This window comes from Rattus norvegicus, chromosome 8 (assembly GCF_021556685.1).
Source record: "Rattus norvegicus strain SHRSP/BbbUtx chromosome 8, alternate assembly SHRSP_T2T, whole genome shotgun sequence".
Lineage (NCBI taxonomy): Eukaryota > Metazoa > Chordata > Mammalia > Rodentia > Muridae > Rattus > Rattus norvegicus.
Genome location: NC_141541.1, coordinates 118631663 through 118648442, shown reverse-complemented (window position 1 = coordinate 118648442; position 16780 = coordinate 118631663). Strand labels below are relative to the sequence as shown.

Here is a 16780-nt window from a genome sequence, read left to right as displayed (position 1 = left end):
AACATCAGCTCCATATCCAGCCAAGTCATGGCCTCTGCAGGCCTGCCAGGGCTGAAGCTTGCCTGGTGGGCAGTGGGATCAGAGAATGGGGACCATTTTTCATCAGGAATAAGGCCACCTTGTCATCTCCGCACTCTGCTGCTAATTGGTACCTGTAACCTTGACAGGCCCAGGAGCTCCTGTAGCTCTCCCACTTAGTGTATAAAAGGCAGAGACCCTGAGGGTTCAGAACCCAGTGGTGACCTCTGCGGCAGAGCCGAGGGAGGAGGGCTGTGGCATTTGCTGGCTCTAAACCATATCAGACGGCCACAGACTCATCTCAGAGGTAAAAGACGTCAAATGTGATGGAGGTTAGTTTGAAGAGGAAGGGAAGTGGGTTGACCCCTTGTAAGCCTGTTGCTTTTAGCTGCTGAGTCAAATTTAGGTCTTCATAACCAGTATATGCAGGTCTTCATAGCTTCAGGATTCATGGTAGCCTATGGTTCTGACAGTTAACTCAGGCCTGGAATTGACCTTTTCCTCTAAAACTCCCTTCTTGTATCTGCTTATCAGTGACCTCTTTGTATGTATGTATGTATGTATGTATGTATGTATGTATGTATGTATTTATTTAAATTTAAGCCAGGTATGGTGGCACATACTTTTAATCTCAGCAGAAAGGAGGCTAGGGTAAGTGAGTCTCTTACGAATTTGAGACTAGGGGCTGGAGAGAGAGAGCTCATAGGTTAAGAGCACTGGCTGCTTTTTCAGAGGACCTGAGTTCAATTCCTAGCACTCACAAAGGCAGCTGCCTGGAACTGCAGTTCCAGGGGGTCCAACAGACACACATGTAGGCAAAACACTAATGTATATAAATTAAAAGTAAATTATTTAAAAAAGAAGAAGAATTTGAGACTAGCCTGGGCTATGTGGTGAATTTCGGGCCAGCCATGACAGCATAGTGAGACTGGCCACATACTAACAGAGAGACGCCAAAATTACAGACAACAAAGGTCTCTTCCTACTCAGAGGCACATCTCAGTGGCTTCTCAATAAACTGGTGTCGGAGCACTGGCCCTCGCTGTATATCATCCTGAACTAAGCTCCTTAGAAGGCAAAAGAACTGTCTGGGATGAGGTTAAAAGGCAGATTTTGATGGAGATTTCGATCTTGAACCAACGATGCGGTTGTACCAATTCCCGAGCGGCAAGAATACAGCTGGCCCAAGGGACCGAGGGCAGCAGCACTCGGTGGGGGTCCCATAGCAATAAAAAGTCTTCGAGACGTCAATGAGCAAATCCGGTACAATGTGCAAAAACGAAAATTTCCGCTGCTTATTTCATTTCCCTTATTTCATTATACTTTGTTTTAGCTGTGTGTAGCTCTGCCGACTCTGGAACTTGCTACAATTCTCCTGCCTCTGCCTCTCCAGTACTGGGATTGCTCCAATTTTTTTGTTTCCATATTATCACACAGTAAGACACTTGGCTGTGTATGCTTTTTCTGTGAATTTTACTCCACAAACGTACAGTGTATCTCGACTCCCCTGCTCCCAATCAGAAGGCGAGAGAACTTTGTCCCTCCGCACCTCTAATCCCAGCACTCAGGAGGCAGAGGCGAGCAGATCTCTGAGTTCGAAGCCGGTCTGGTCTACAGAGTGAGACCCTGGCAGCCCGGGCTACACAAACCCTGTCTCAGAAAAGAAAAGCAAGAAAAGGAAAACCATTAATATATTCCAGATGAAAGTTCTTTGTCAGGTATTGGCTTTGCAAGCCTTCTCTCCGTTTCTAGCACGCCCCTTCACTCTCTTAGTGTCTGTAACACAGCAGAGGGTTTTTTTTTTCCACTTTGGTGAGCAGTTTTTGCTTTTTCTTTTGTGAATTCTGTCTTTGGTGTTATATCTCAGCTCCCTGTCAAAACCCAAACTATGAGGGCAAAAACAAAAACAAAAACAAAACAAAAAAAACAACAAAAAAATTCTTTCCTTTATTTTGTCTTTATTTATTTTTATTTATTTTTTATTTTTTTATTTTTATTTTTTATTTTGTCTTTAAAAGTTATATTTAGATATATAAACTGCTCTGAGTTGATTTTTGTATTGAGGTCCATTTTTAAAAGATTTATTTATTTCATGTATGTGAGTGCACTGTAGCTGTCTTCAGACACACCAGAAGAGGGCGTCGGATGGCTGTGAGCCACCATGTGGTTGCTGAGCCATCTCTGCAGCCCTGATTGATTATTTTGGTACTATTAATTGAGACATTATCCTTTCCCTGTTGGGCGGCCTGCTGCCGGACTCTGCTTTGAGCCCTGTGTTAGAACTTCAGTCTGTCAGTGCCATTTTCCTCCATTAGGAAGCTTTAGAGCAAGTCAGGTGTTCCTCCAACGTCATGCTTCCCTTCCCAAAGTTCTCTGGTTACCCGGGTTCCTTTACCTTCGGCCGATAAATTTCAGTATCAGCTCGTCTGTATCTGTTTTTACAATCTACCCTGGATTTTTTTTTTTGCGTCATAATACATGCATAAATTAGTTTGGGGAGACTGGCGTATGTACTGTATTGTGTCACAACCTTGTGTATCTCTCATTCTAAAGGAGGTTTCCGGTATTCCCCTCATCAGCCTCTAGCAGACATGTATGTGTTCTCTTAGGTTACTGTCTAACATGTATGTGTTCCATTGAATTAATATTGCAGTGTTTCATGCTGGGAGAATTATTGCAAATGCCATTAAGATTTAAATTTTAGTTTTGGATTGTTCATTGTTCATTGTTAGCATGGGTTGGTTTGGGGGCATTTATATGCCCTACATCTTTGCTAAATTCCTTGATTAGCTCTGGGAATTTATAAATTACATTTATTTATTTATTTATTTATTTATTTATTTATTTATTTATTTATTTATTATTTACTGGGAGAGATGGTCATGTCATACATAGTGCACATGTGGAAGTCTGAAGACAACTTCTGGAAGTCGGTTCTGTTCTTCCATGGACCCGGTACGCTCAACTCATTAGGCTTGAAAGAGCCATCTGGACCCCACCCCTACACCCAATCTGTTAAACGCAGTCTCTTGTAGCTTAGCCTAGCTCTGAGATTATTATGTAGTTGAAGATAGCCTCGAACTTCTGATCTTCCGGCCTCCATCTCCTAAGTGCTGGAATTGCAGCATGGACCAATGCACCCGGCTTTATTCCTTACTGAGGATTGAACCTGGAGCTCCAGGAGCGCTAGGCAAGCATTGGACCCACTAGGCTACATACATCCCTGGCCCCTCAGGAAATTTTGAGTGTTTTATTTTATATATACTTGAAAAGAGTACCTGTTCAGCTTCAATCTAGTCAGGTGACACTCACGTTTTTAAATATCCGTGATTGCCTCTGGATCCTCTCTACGTTTCTTTGATTATTCAGAGAGGAGAAATGTCATTTCTACCACACCCAGATGTGTCTGTTTCTTTGCCCAGCTCTGCCAGGGTTTGTCCGTGTGTCCTGAAAATCCTGCTGCTTTCAGCATTCTCGCCTTTTCCGCGCGTGTCTGGATGTGGTTTCCTTTGGATTCAATCTCTCGAAACTAAAGATAGAGGATTTATGGAGGTTTTTGTTTTGTTTTGGTTTTGTTTTTCCAAATTGGGAGACTTTGGCTTTTATTTGTTCCAATATATTTTCCTGGGCTTCACTCTTTATCCCCTCTAATTCTTTAGCTCTAATTCACAGAATCCCCCTTTTCCAGTCCCTCGGGCTAAAATCTGAGCCTTAGGTGGCCGAGTTTTGCTGGGACAACCGAGAGAAAGTGGCCAGAAAGATCAGCTCCTCCCTGCTGGGCTGCAGCGCCCTCTACTGGAGGTCAGGTGTTTCGACGTCGAAGCATCGGGAACTTTAGTTCTTGCGCCGTTTCTGGGTTTCAGATGGCCTTGAGTCTAAACTGAGGACCGCAAAAACAAACGGAAAGTTTAGCAGTGCTCACTAATCTCGCAATTCTAGTCTTTCCCCACAAGCCTCCTCCGACTACGTGCAGTTCGGAATCTCACATGGCAGCTCACGGTTTGTGTCCACTCCTTATTGGCCTGTTTCTTTGGTGAATAGTGAGGTTTCTGTCCTCCATTTTGTCAGAAACTGGAACCTTTCTATTCAGTACAAGCCATGACTATAGAGGAAAATCCAAGGGATGAGAAAATGGTGCAGGCGTCTTGCTACTCAAGTACGAGGATTTGAATTCCAATCCCAACACCGATGCAAAGTCTAGTGTGATTCTATGCATGCACACCTGTGACTGAGACTGCAGCTTGCGGTTGACCGTGTAGTCAAAACATGAGCTCTAGGTACAGGGACAGAACCTGCTCTAAAGGGACAGGATGGAGAGTGACAAAAGAGAATACCCTACACTGTAGAGGGCCGCAATAACATTCGCCACCGCTAGATGGCGCTGGCTTCCACTGTGCCCCACGTGGAAGGCCAGGATAGCTTCCGCCATTACAAGATGGCGCCAGCCTTCGCCGTGCCAGCCGACTTCCTTTCAGGAAGTTAACTGTGTGTGCATGTGCAAGAGTGCCTTCGTGCCAGGTCTTTGCCCACTCCGGGGCGTGCCTATGAGATCATGGGTAAATAACCAATCAGGCGTGGACACGCCACATTAGGGTGTATATAAGCAGCGCCATTCTGGGGCTCGCTCTCTCCTCTTCAAGATGTAATAAACGCTTTGCTGCAGAAGGATCCTGGTGTCTGCGCATCGTTCTTGCTGGCGAGACGTTGGGCGCGCGACACTACACTCTCTGGCTTTTGTGAGTATGGATGCATCATACACACGCACACACACACCATACGCACCACAATATACACAAATACACACAGACCCCACACACATACACACAGATATCACACACACACACACACACACACACATACACACACACACAAAGACACCACATACACATACACAGACACCATACATACCATACCGTATACAGATATCACACACATGGCACACACATACACACATACAAAGATACCACAAACATATACACAACATACCATACACAGACACATACACAGACACCATACACACTATACCATACACAGATATCATACACACACAAAGCACACACATATATACACAAACACACATACCACACCATACACAGATATCACACATACACACACAAAGACACCACACATACACATAGGTCACACACACACACACACACACACACACACCACACATATAGACATAATACACACTAATACACATGCACACATGCAAGAAGGAAGATGAGGAAGTTAAGAGAACTTGCTGGGGTTGGGGATTTAGCTCAGTGGTACAGCGCTTGCTTAGCAAGCGCAAGGCCCTGGGTTTGGTCCCCAGCTCCGAAAAAAGGAAAAGAAAAAAAAAAAGAGAGAGAGAGAGAGAGAACTTGCTGTAGGACCTGGGTTCAATTCCCAGCACTCACTCTGGGTAACTCACAACTACCTGAAACTCCAGTGTACACACAAGCAAAAATAAAAATAAATCTTTAAAAAATGTCAATAATAATAAGAATCTGGAAAGTGGCTAAACATTTTTAGAAATTTGAAAAGTAATCTTGTTAAAAAGTAGCTCTTAGGAAATGCTGGCCGTGCAGGAAGCTTACTCTTGGTATGCACAATACACTGTGTAACAATGAGGCTTTCTAGCCAAGAGTCATAAGAATGACCAGTATAAGCCAAAACTCTTTAAAAAAAAAAAAAAACCCTCTCAGATTCCTCCATTTGGTCCTAATGCCCTAGGTAACACGAGACCCGAGGGACTGAGCTGTTGGCATGGCATCGGACTCACGGGGGACAAATGTTCTCTTCTTTCATTTGACTCCCTGAGCATGTGTCAGCTCCCCATTCAGAATAGATGCTTCACAGATGTGATCGGTTCAAGTTCTGTGTAACTGAATTAATGCTATGGTTTAAGCATTGATTAATCCGGGGGAGTGGCGCCATGGTGACTGGAAGCCGGAGAGTGAGCAGAATTAACTTCAGGCACAGTCTGGCCCGTGGTCTCCTCAGTGAACAGACACAGGGGGGTCGTTTATTTCTCTAGAACAGTCTCCAGTGCTCCCAAGAGCTTCCCGGTTATTAGCGCCTCTCCCTCACCCTTCTGCAAAGAGAAGCGGTTGGTCTCTGTAAAATCGAGGAAACTAAAACACAAACACAGGAAACACATGCCTGTGACAGAATGTGCTGGCCCTTCAGATGAGATGCTGACTCCAAAGCACACCCGTCCCATCCCCGTGGGTGAAGGCAGTGGGCCAGGACTGAGTCTCTATACCAAGGATAGAAGAAAGAGTTCTTCACCTTTATAGAGCTTAACCAGTGTAGTACGATCTCTCCATTTCAGTGCACAGGTTGACAAATGTTAACAATTGCACCCGGCTACCCAACCAGAATTATAAACAAAGACACAGCATGTTTTCATAACACTACAAAGTAGCCAGGACCTTCTGCCCAGACCAACTAGAAAACTCCATCTGGCTTCTGTAGCAGTGGCTACAGAAGTGGCTCAGCACAGACTCTGAGGAGACCACTTCCCTCCCAGGTTATCCCTGCCTGTCAACCAATATGCATGTCCAACACCCGCCCCCAAGCACCCACAAGCCCCTTGGGCCAGATGTGGATTCACTTTGTCTCAACTCCCACCCTAACAGCTGACACAAGAGATGTTTATGTCTGTGATAAGAATCAGCCCCTGCCCTGGGTTGGAGAGACGGCTCAGTGTTTAAGAGCACTGACTGTTCTTCCAGATGGACCTGAGTTCAAATCCCAGCCACCACATGGTGGCTCACAGACATTTGTAATGAGAACTGATGCCCTCTTCTGGTGTGTCTGAAAACAGCTACAGTGCACTCATATAAATAAAATAAATATTTAAAAAAAAATCAGATGAGGTGGATGGGAGTATTAGGTATTTTTCGTCGTCTTTACTCTCGCTTTCATATTGTCCTGAACGTGTGTTTTTAAAGTTGTCACGTATTTATTTTATTTTACTTATATGAGTGTTTTGCTTGTTTGTCTGTTCACCACATACGTGCCCGGTGCCTGCAAGGTCAGAAGAGAGCATCACATCCTCTGGAAATGGAGTTCCTAATGGTTGTGAGGCACCGTACGGTTGCCGGGGACTGAGCTCAGGTCCTCTGCAAGAGCAACCCCTGCTCTGAGAGGTGGAGCCGCCTCCCTCTCCCGCTCCTGATTTCCCGGAAGTTACAAAGTTACAAACCGCAACCTCTGTAGTCCTGCTCCTCGTGACACTGACAAGGAAAACAGATTGAGGAGTTGAGGGGGATGAAGGTGAGATGCCCTAATAAAAATGATTTTCAGGGGCGTGGCCCCCACCCTAGCGAGCCTGAGAAAGCGGAAGACAACAGGCAGGGAGTCAGTTCTCTCCTTCCACCATGTTGGGCCAAGGAAACCGACTCTGAGCCATCGCTCTGTCTGGGGTGTTTCTTTGTCTGCGTGCCCATATGGAACACCTCTGGGGACGTGGCAGTGTTCCGAGGGCAGAGGGGCGAAAGGGCTTCCCTGATGCTCCTCTGAGTGTGGGCTGTTGGGTGACATTGCTTCACCTAGAAACCATGGTTGCTTGTCACCAAACCATTACGTGGCAGTGAGCAGACCAGGCGTAATGAGAAAGAGTCTCAGTCACATATCCAGGAACCAGACGGTCGTGTTCAAACGAAGAAAATGGAACTCTCTCCTGAGATGCCCATTATGTTCCTCCAGCTTTGGTGACCCCCACCAGACAACAGTCAGAAAGTCTGAGGTCTGAGGCTGTAGTCCTAACTCTGGGAATGCTGAGTGGGCCCAGAAGCTCCTAGCCAAAGCAATGTAGTGAGATTCTCATCACAAAAACAAAACAAACAAACAAACAAACAAACAAACAACAAAAAAACCAACTCATGAATTGCAGTCCACGTCTGTAATCCTAATACTCACGAGGTCAGAACGAAAGAATCAGAAGTTCAAAGTTACCCTCAGCTATGTAGGGACCATAGACCCTGTCTTAAAAAAAAAAAAATCAAAATTCAGAACTTTTTGAGTGCTGACACATTGCCACAGTGGAAAATTCCACATCGTGAAATTGTTTCATGCATGAAATTCTCTAAAACGATGCCTAAAATTGCATCCCCGCCATGTGCACAAGGCGTGCAGCAAACACAAATGAATTTCATGTTTAGAATTGGGAAAGCATTCCATTATGCATATGCAAATATTAAAATATCTTTAACCATTTCTGGTCTCAAGCATTTTGGATAAGATATTCAGCTTGTAAATGTACTCAAAACTTACACGTTGCAGTGTGCTTTAAATCTGTGACCAAGTTGAACTTAAGAGAAATATTGAAGATAAGAAAAGTGGGCACCATAAAAAAACAATTTTTTTTTTGGTTCTTTTTTTTCGGAGCTGGGGACCGAACCCAGGGCCTTGCGCTTCCTAGGTAAGCGCTCTACCATTGAGCTAAATCCCCAGCCCCCAATTTTTTTTTTAAAGCCAAGTCTCACTATGTAGCCCTGGCTAGCTTAGAGCTTGCTATGTAGACCAGGCTGGCTTCAAACTCACAGAGGGCCATCTGTCTTTGCCTCTTGAGCCTGGCAGGAATATTTTTAAATTTAAATTAGAAATAATGTTTTAAGTTTAAATGTTTAAATCAAATAATATTTTAAAGATTTTACTTTATTTGTTCGTCTGTCTGTTAGGCGTCTCGAGACAGAGTTTCTCTGTGTAGCCCTGGCTACCCTGGAATCATTCTGTAGACCGGGCTGGCCTCAAAACTCAGAAATTCCCAGGTACTGGGATTAAAGGCGTGAAACAACCACCAGCTGGCATGATAATTCCTGGATGTGTGACTGTTTCTGTGCACATGATTACAGATATATTTGGGGACCAAAGGAGGGTGTCCATCCCCTGGAGCTGGAGTTACTGGCAGTTGCGAGCTGCCCAACCTGTGTGCTGGGAACTGGGCTGGGATCTTCTGAAAGAATTGTAGCTGTTCATGACAACTGAGGCATTTTTCCAGCCCTCTGAGAATTGTCGTTACGAGCTGAGGACATTGGCTCAGTGAAGACAGAGGTCTGGAAAAAAAACATGTTTTCAATCTCCTCTTTACTTAGACCCCACCCAACTCTCATGGTCGCTGACCTTGAATCATGGGCCAGACCTTTAGGAGCCGCGTTGGCCCTTCATCAGCACCCAGCCGTCACACCCTCATCTCCATCTGACCTGCTGGGCTTGCTCTCCCAAGTTCTGTCCTCTGTCTCTCCCCAAGGGTATTCAGGCCCTAGGCACAGCAGGGGAGTCTTCATTGAAACCCCTCTTCTTCACTGACCCCCTGGGCTGACCACTCTGGATCCCTTGAGAATCAGTGCACACTACAGCATCTCTGCCCCTCATACTCTGGCCTCAGCTAATCCCAGGCTGCCTCCTGCAGCTTGGTCATCTCTCCCCGGGACCCACTCTTACCCGTCCAGTCTACGCCCCAGCACGCCTTGCACAGAGATAGTCTGGGCAGCCCTGATTTCATTCACACACATATGGGCAGACCTTACTGCTCTTAAAATAAGACCCAAATCCTCTCTGGGTGAGCCACAGCTTTCCCTCCAGATTGGCGTCTCCTGTGCATGCCTCTTTGGGGGACTCCAGCAAACAGGAGCCGCTGCTGTCCTTGTTTAGTTCAGATAGGGTCTTTTCATGCAGCCCTGACTGACTGGCACTCTCCATGTAACCCAGACTGGCTTTGAACATACTTGCTGTCTTAGTTGTGTCTTGTTGGCTGGACTTACTGAGCTCTGGGAGTTGAGCAATGTGTGTGTGTGTGTGTGTGTGTGTGTGTGTGTGCGTGCGTGCGTGTGTGTGTGTGTGTGTGTGTGTTAAAAGTGATCCCAGAATTGCCGAGGCAGACTTGAGTGGATCTTTATGAATTTGAGGATAGCATGATCAACACAGCAAACTCCAGGTCACCCGCAGCCACACGGTGATACCCTGTCTATTTTTTTAAGTGAAAATTAGGGCCATCTAGCATGAATGGTGCCCATGTGTGTGCATACTGACTGAAGACAGCTTGGCATTGGTTGCATCAAACCCTGAGATCATTTGTTGTCACACATCCCTTGGGTAGAAGGCTTAAAACTTTCAGAGTTTGTCAGGTCATCATTTGAGATGACACAGGTGACTTCTGTCACTGCTGAGTGAGTCACTGCCTAGCTCCTCATGTGGGTGCCCCAACCCCACAGTGCACATGCCTGTGCTTACTGTGAAGGGATGGTTCTCCTTCCAGTAAGGAATTTTCCTCCAGGCCCGTGTTCACAGCACTCCTGCCCAGGTACACTCCACTCTTCATACTTGGACCTTCTGTCTTCAGTTCTTACTGTGTGTTGACAAGAGATGCCCTCAGGAGGCCGGGTGCCTCAGGTCCTGTGGCTGGCCAGGGTCCTAAGAAAACTGCGGTCTGTTCAAATGGATCCTGTATCCTGCAGAATCCAAGGATCACGCTCTGAAGGGCTTCAACGGCTCCTTTCTTTTTCAGGGGATGAACAATCAGTACGTCCGTCGAGAGGTCTTCTGTAGGAACACCTGCCACGAACTCAAGCGGTTCTGGGAGAGGGAGATCGGCAAGCAGACGTGCTACAGAGAGTCTGAGGAGCACCGCCTGGGAAGGAGCGCGCTGAGAAAGTACGCAGCACGTGTCTCGTTCAAAGCGACTTATGCACTTATATGTTTTCTGTGATGTCTCGCCTGTATGTCTGTGCAGCACGTGCATGCAGTGCCCTGGAAGCCAGAAGAAGGTGCTGGATCCTCTGGAACTGGAATAGCAGACTTGTTAGCTGCCGAGTGGGTGTTCACGATCAACTGTAACTCTAGCTCCAGGGGACCCAACACCTCTGGTGTCTTTGAATACCTCCTCTCTCTCTCTCTCTCTCTCTCTCTCTCTCTCTCACACACACACACACACACACACCCTCATCTACAGGAATTTATATACATCATTTGAAATAATAAAAATAAGTACTGGAGATGGCTCTGAGGCAAGTCTGGGTAATATGAAACTGTTAAAAAAAAGAAGAGGGACGTTGGGAAGGAAAGGGAGAAGGGGGAAGGGAGGGAGAAAGGAAGGAAGAAGGAAGAAAAACAGCTACAAAATGGACAGAGGAGAGGGCTCACTTAGTAAAACATTTGCCACACAAGCATAAAAACCTGAGTTTGATCCCCAGCCAAACAAAGTATTCAGGCACAGCGCGGTGCACACCCATAATCTCTGTGCTGGGGAGACGGAGGCAGGAGAATCACTAGGACCTGCTGGTTAGCCAGTCTAGCTGAATTGGCCAGCTCCAGTATAGCGAGAGATTTCTTTATCAAACAATAAAGTAGGGGCTGGAAAGATGGCTCTGAAAGAGAGAGAGCCTCGGGGGTTGGGGATTTAACTCAGTGGTAGAGCGCTTGCCTAAGAAGCGCAAGGCCCTGGGTTCGGTCCCCAGCTCCGAAAAAAAGAAGAGAGAGAGAGAGAGAGAGGAGAGAGAGAGAGAGAGAGAGAGAGAGAGAGAGAGAGAGGAGAGAGAGAGAGAGAGAGAGAGAGAGAGAGAGAGAGAGAGAGAGAGCCTCTTCCAGAGAGTCCAGGTTCAATTCCCAGCACCCACATGTGTGGCCCACAACTATCTGTAATTCCAGTGCCAGGGGATCCAATTCCCACTTCTGGTCTCTGGGACACCAGGCATGCACGCGGTACACAGACATTCATGCAGACAAAATATTCACACACAACATACAACACACATACAACACACACACACACACATTTAATTTAAAAATAAGGTAAGGGGCAAGAAAGCAAGCCACCAGACATTGATTTCTGGTCTCCGAGCGCAACGCTCCCCCCACCACTCCCCACATGCATACATATATGTACACATGGAAAACCCAGTCAGAAAGTGACTCTGCCCCTTTCCACTCAGGAAAATAAAAACACAAATACATTTGACTTGCAAGTCCTCCATGTACCCTCCTAAAACCCGAACGCTGAATGGCTTCAGGGAGGACGCTTCCCAGGGCCTCAGCTGCAGTGACGAGGAGGGCCCCATCTGTCACGTTTCTATTTCTAGACTCAGGGAAGAATGGAAGCAGAGGCTGGAGACGAAGCTGAGGCTGAGGAACAACCCAGATGAGGCTGAGAAGCAGACAAATGTCAGCTGAGGGCTCCCGCAGCCCCGACCAGGGCACCGGAGGTCACTCCGCTAGAAGCTAGTTGAACCCCAAGCCCCTCTGCTTGCACATCCTTCCCTAATGCCCCATGGCAGCTGCTTGCCAAGTCTTCCTCTCTGCATGGAAGTCAGGCTACTACTCCCAACGCCTCTGAACGTGAGCTTGTTTAATATCAAGGGGTTTGTTTTCATATCACTCCCCTCTAGCTTTAAAATACTTGTGTTTTAAAGTACGAGCATACCAGAAGGGTGCACATCAGAAGGGGTTCCAATCTTCCTGGTCTTACTTTAAGCATTGCCCCACCGTTTCACCCAGGAAACATCACTACATGAAATCTGTTCTCGTATTTCCCTTTGAAGAGAAGAGCCCATCTACAGGAACAGTAGCACCAGTAGTCATAACATAAGGCTTGCGAAAAACCAGCCTCTGTGTGAACTCATGAACCATGTCTCTCAATAAAATATGGAAATAATTTTAATAAACTCAGTCGTGTGCTAGTCCGTGAGCACTCTCTTCTATGTACGCATTTGGTGGGATCTCCACGAGTTTGCACTGGTTAACTTCCAGTCTGTTAGCTCAACCAAGCTGGTGTCAGGCCACACCAAGGGTGCTTAGCACACAGGTGCTAGACTCGGAAGTGGCATTGTCACTCCGTCTCTTGGGTCCAGAATTGTAAGGGTCACCATCAATGACAATGCAGTGGTAACTGGGTCTGGGAAACCTTTTTTTTTTTGTTTTTTGGTTTTTTTTGTTTTTGTTTTTGCACAAAGGAAAAGAGGAGAGAGATTCATGATTGTTGTATATGAGACCTGTAAGTCTTTAAACACAGGGCTAATTCAACTGGTAAACAGAAAAGCAATTCCCTGGTCACATATGCATTTATTACTATTATTATTGTTGTTGTTGTTGTTGTTGTTGCTACCATTTACTACACTTTAAAAATACTTACTTTCGGGGCTGGGGATTTAGCTCAGTAGTAGAGCGCTTACCTAGGAAGCGCAAGGCCCTGGGTTCGGTCCCCAGCTCCGAAAAAAAGAACCAAAAAAAAAAAAAAAAAAACTTACTTTCATTTAAAATTATGTGTAGGCATGTGTACCTGTGTGGGGAATGTGTGGTGTGTGTATGTATCTGGGGGGGTGCATGTGTATCTGGCAGGGGGTGGCATGTGTATCTGTTGGGGGGAGTGTGCGTGTGTACTTGTATGGGATATGCACATGTGTCTGTGTAGAGTGCACATGTGTGTCTGTGTGTGGGTGTGCATGTGTGTCTGTGTGTGGGTGCGCATGTGCGTCTGTGTGGGGTGTGTGCATGTGTGTCTGTGTGTGGGTGTGTGCATGTGTGTCTGTGTGTGGGTGTGTGCATGTGTGTCTGTGTGTGGGTGTGTGCATGTGTGTCTGTGTGCATGTGTCTCTGTGTGTGGGTGTGCATGTGTGTCTGTGTGCATGTGTCTCTGTGTGGGGGTGTGCATGTGTGTCTGTGTGCATGTGTCTCTGTGTGTGGGTGCGCATGTGGGTCTGTGTGTGGGTGTGCATGTGTGTCTGTGTGCATGTGTCTCTGTGTGTGGGTGTGCATGTGTGTCTGTGTGTGGGTGCGCATGTGCATCTGTGTGGGGGTGTATGCATGTGTGTCTGTGTGTGTCTGTGTGTGTCTGTGTGCATGTGTCTCTGTGTGTGGGTGTGCATGTGTGTCTGTGTGGGTGTGTCTGTGTGTCTGCGTGTGGTTGTGCATGTGTGTCTGTGTGGGTGTGTCTGTGTGTCTGCGTGTGGTTGTGCATGTGGGGGTGTACATGCAAGTGCAGGGGACTATGAGAGCTGTAAAGTCTTTGGGAGCTGGCGTTACAGGTGGATTCGAGCCTCCCTCTGCCCGTGCTGGGGATTAAACTCAGGCCCTCAGCAAGAGCAGTATAAACTCTTAAACTCTGAGCCATTTCTCTAGCCCCAACTACTACAGCTTTTTATGGACAAGAAAACAGAGGCTCAGAATCGTGACACAAGTATAAAATGGATTAGTGACAGAGCCGAGATTCGGTATCAGTTCCAAAACCAAAGCAAATCCTCATTTCAAAACATCGCACTAATTAATGACCGCCCAAGTGTCCCTACTTCATGACTTGTGCTTGGTGGTAATGTATTTTAATCAAATACCAAAATCCACGTATAAGATGGTGCTAAAATCCCACTAATTAAAAAATCCTCAGTGGAGTCTGAATTGAAGAGTTCAAGTGTGGGGCGTGCATGTGACCTGTTTCAGATGCCGGGAGCCTGCACCAGCTCCCTAGAAAACGCACGTAGGTCTTGTTAGGGCCGGAAGTGAAACCTCCCAGGAAGGCTCAGGTTTGAAGCACCTGGTCCTCAGCCGAGAGCCCTCTTCTGGGGAGGTTTGGATCCTTCGGGCTAGTGGGTAGCTGCCAAAGTGGGCGCTGGAGAGAGGTTATACCTGAGGGTTGAGCTCCCTTGCCGCTCAGATGTGAACAGCCACGCCACAGGTTCCAGTCACCACAAACTGAGCTGCTCCCAACACCACCCATGATATAGACTCATCCTCTAAACTGTGAGCAGAGATGAACCTTCCCTCCCAGAAGCTGTTTCTGTCAAGAGTTTTGTCTCAGCACCCGGAAGAGAAAGGTTATGTTAGTAACAGCACAAAGAATGTCAGCATGGGGCAGTGTGTGTGTGTGTGTGTGTGTGTGTGTGTGTGTGTGCAACAGCCAGTTCAACTGGTGTTCCAAATCAAGGAGTCCCATCTCCCCGGTGGACGACATGTGTCCCCCTGTCTCATTTTCCATGTTCGTGTTTACATTGGATTAATTTAAAAGGTGGGCACACCGGTGGTGTGAACAGTGCTGAACACAGCTGAGTAGATTAACAAGTCTCCAGTAATGGCAATTTAGGGAATTATATGAGGATAGCAAACTTTTCTTTTTTTTTTTTTTCTGAAGCTGGGGACCGAACCCAGGGCCTTGCGCTTGCTAGGCAAGCGCTCTACCACTGAGCTAAATCCCCAACCCCAAGGATAGCAAACTTATTCCGACTCTTAATATCAAACTTGGACTATCTTATTGTTTGCTCCTCTGATTCTCCAAAAGTGTTTTTCTGGAAGCCTTTCCACTCCCAGTCACAACTCCAAGTGACCCCGACACCATCTTGTTATCTCAATAAACAATGCTTTATTCTCTTGGTTACTCAGGCTAAAATCTAGCCATCCCAATCTTCTCTCTCCCTCACATCTGTCCTGTCTAGGCTACTCAAGGTCCTGTAAGTCAGCTTTGGGCGAGCAACATGGCTCAGTGGGGGGAAGCTACTCACTGAGAGCTCCTGAGGACCTGAGCTTAGTCCTGGAATCCACATTGGAAGCAAAGAACTGGCTACTGAAACTTGTCCTCTGACCTACACGCATGCACCACGGCAACTCAATATACTCAAATATATACATGTCCTATACACATACACACATACACACACACACACACACACACACACACACACACTTACCCACTTACACAAATGATGATAAGCAAGTGTCAAATGTCAGCTTCACTTTCTTAAGGCAGTAAGATTTAGACTCTAAGCCACTATTCCTTGATTCAAACACTTCCAAAAGTTTAACACACTTAAATTTATCATCTTCAGCAAGGCTTAGTAGTACAGGCCTGTGATCCCAGAATGCAGGAGGTGGAGGCAAGGGGGTCAACAGTTTAAGGACGTGCTGACTGCATAGAAAGCTCGAGATCAGCCTGGGCTACAAGAATTCTGTGTCAACTTTTTATAAAAGTTATAAAAGTCCATCATCTTTAGTACAAATTCAGTCTCCCACACTTGAAGGCTTACTCTTGGGAAGGTAGATTGGCCCATCCATTATGAAAAAAAATTTTTTTTCGGAGCTGGGGACCGAACCCAGGGCCTTGCACTTGCTAGGCAAGCGCTCTACCAGTGAGCTAAATCCCCAACCCTGAAAATTCTTAAAAAAAAAAAAAAAACCCTTAAAAACAGAATTACCATACAAACAAGTCAATTACACTACTCCAGGGTCTAGACCTGAAGGGTTCTAAGTCATCACACCACAGAGACATCTGAACGTGCGTTTATTGCAAGACCATTCCCCATACCTGTCATGGAAGCTGCCCAGGTGTCCATTAATGGAGGATGGATAAAGGGCGTATATTATAGATTACATACACAACAGGACATATAGATTAGATAGGAGACAGAATTTTATGTAGCCACAAAGAACAAAATGATATCATTTGCCACAAAATGGTTGGGAAGCTGGAGAGACGACTAAGCAGCTAAGAGCAGTGGCCGCTCTTGCAGAGGACCCTGGTTCAGTTCCCAGCACCCACACGGTGACTCACAACCATTTGTAACTCTAGTCCCAGGGGGCCCAAGACCCTCTTCTGGCATCTGTGTGCACCAGACATGCACACGGTATACAGGCATCCAGGAAAACACTCACACACACGAACTTGAGTAATCATTTTTTTAGTTATGTTGTTTGCTACAAGTATGGATGCAGCCAGAGACCATGACATTACTGGGGGTGAGGGACAGACTCAAAAAGAGAAATATTGGGCTGGAGAAATGGCTCAGTGATTAAT

The 16780-nt window shown here is 46.3% G+C and overlaps 1 protein-coding gene across 1 annotated transcript; it reads left to right on the top strand.

Moving 5' to 3' along the window:
• Nucleotides 1-10227: 10227 nt before the first annotated feature.
• Nucleotides 10228-12920, top strand: Fam240a (family with sequence similarity 240 member A). The gene is given in 3 exon segments (XM_087564096.1): nt 10228-10662; nt 12087-12184; nt 12187-12920. Coding segments are annotated over 3 exon segments (288 nt in total). The 5' UTR covers nt 10228-10519; the 3' UTR covers nt 12234-12920.
• Nucleotides 12921-16780: the final 3860 nt, after the last annotated feature.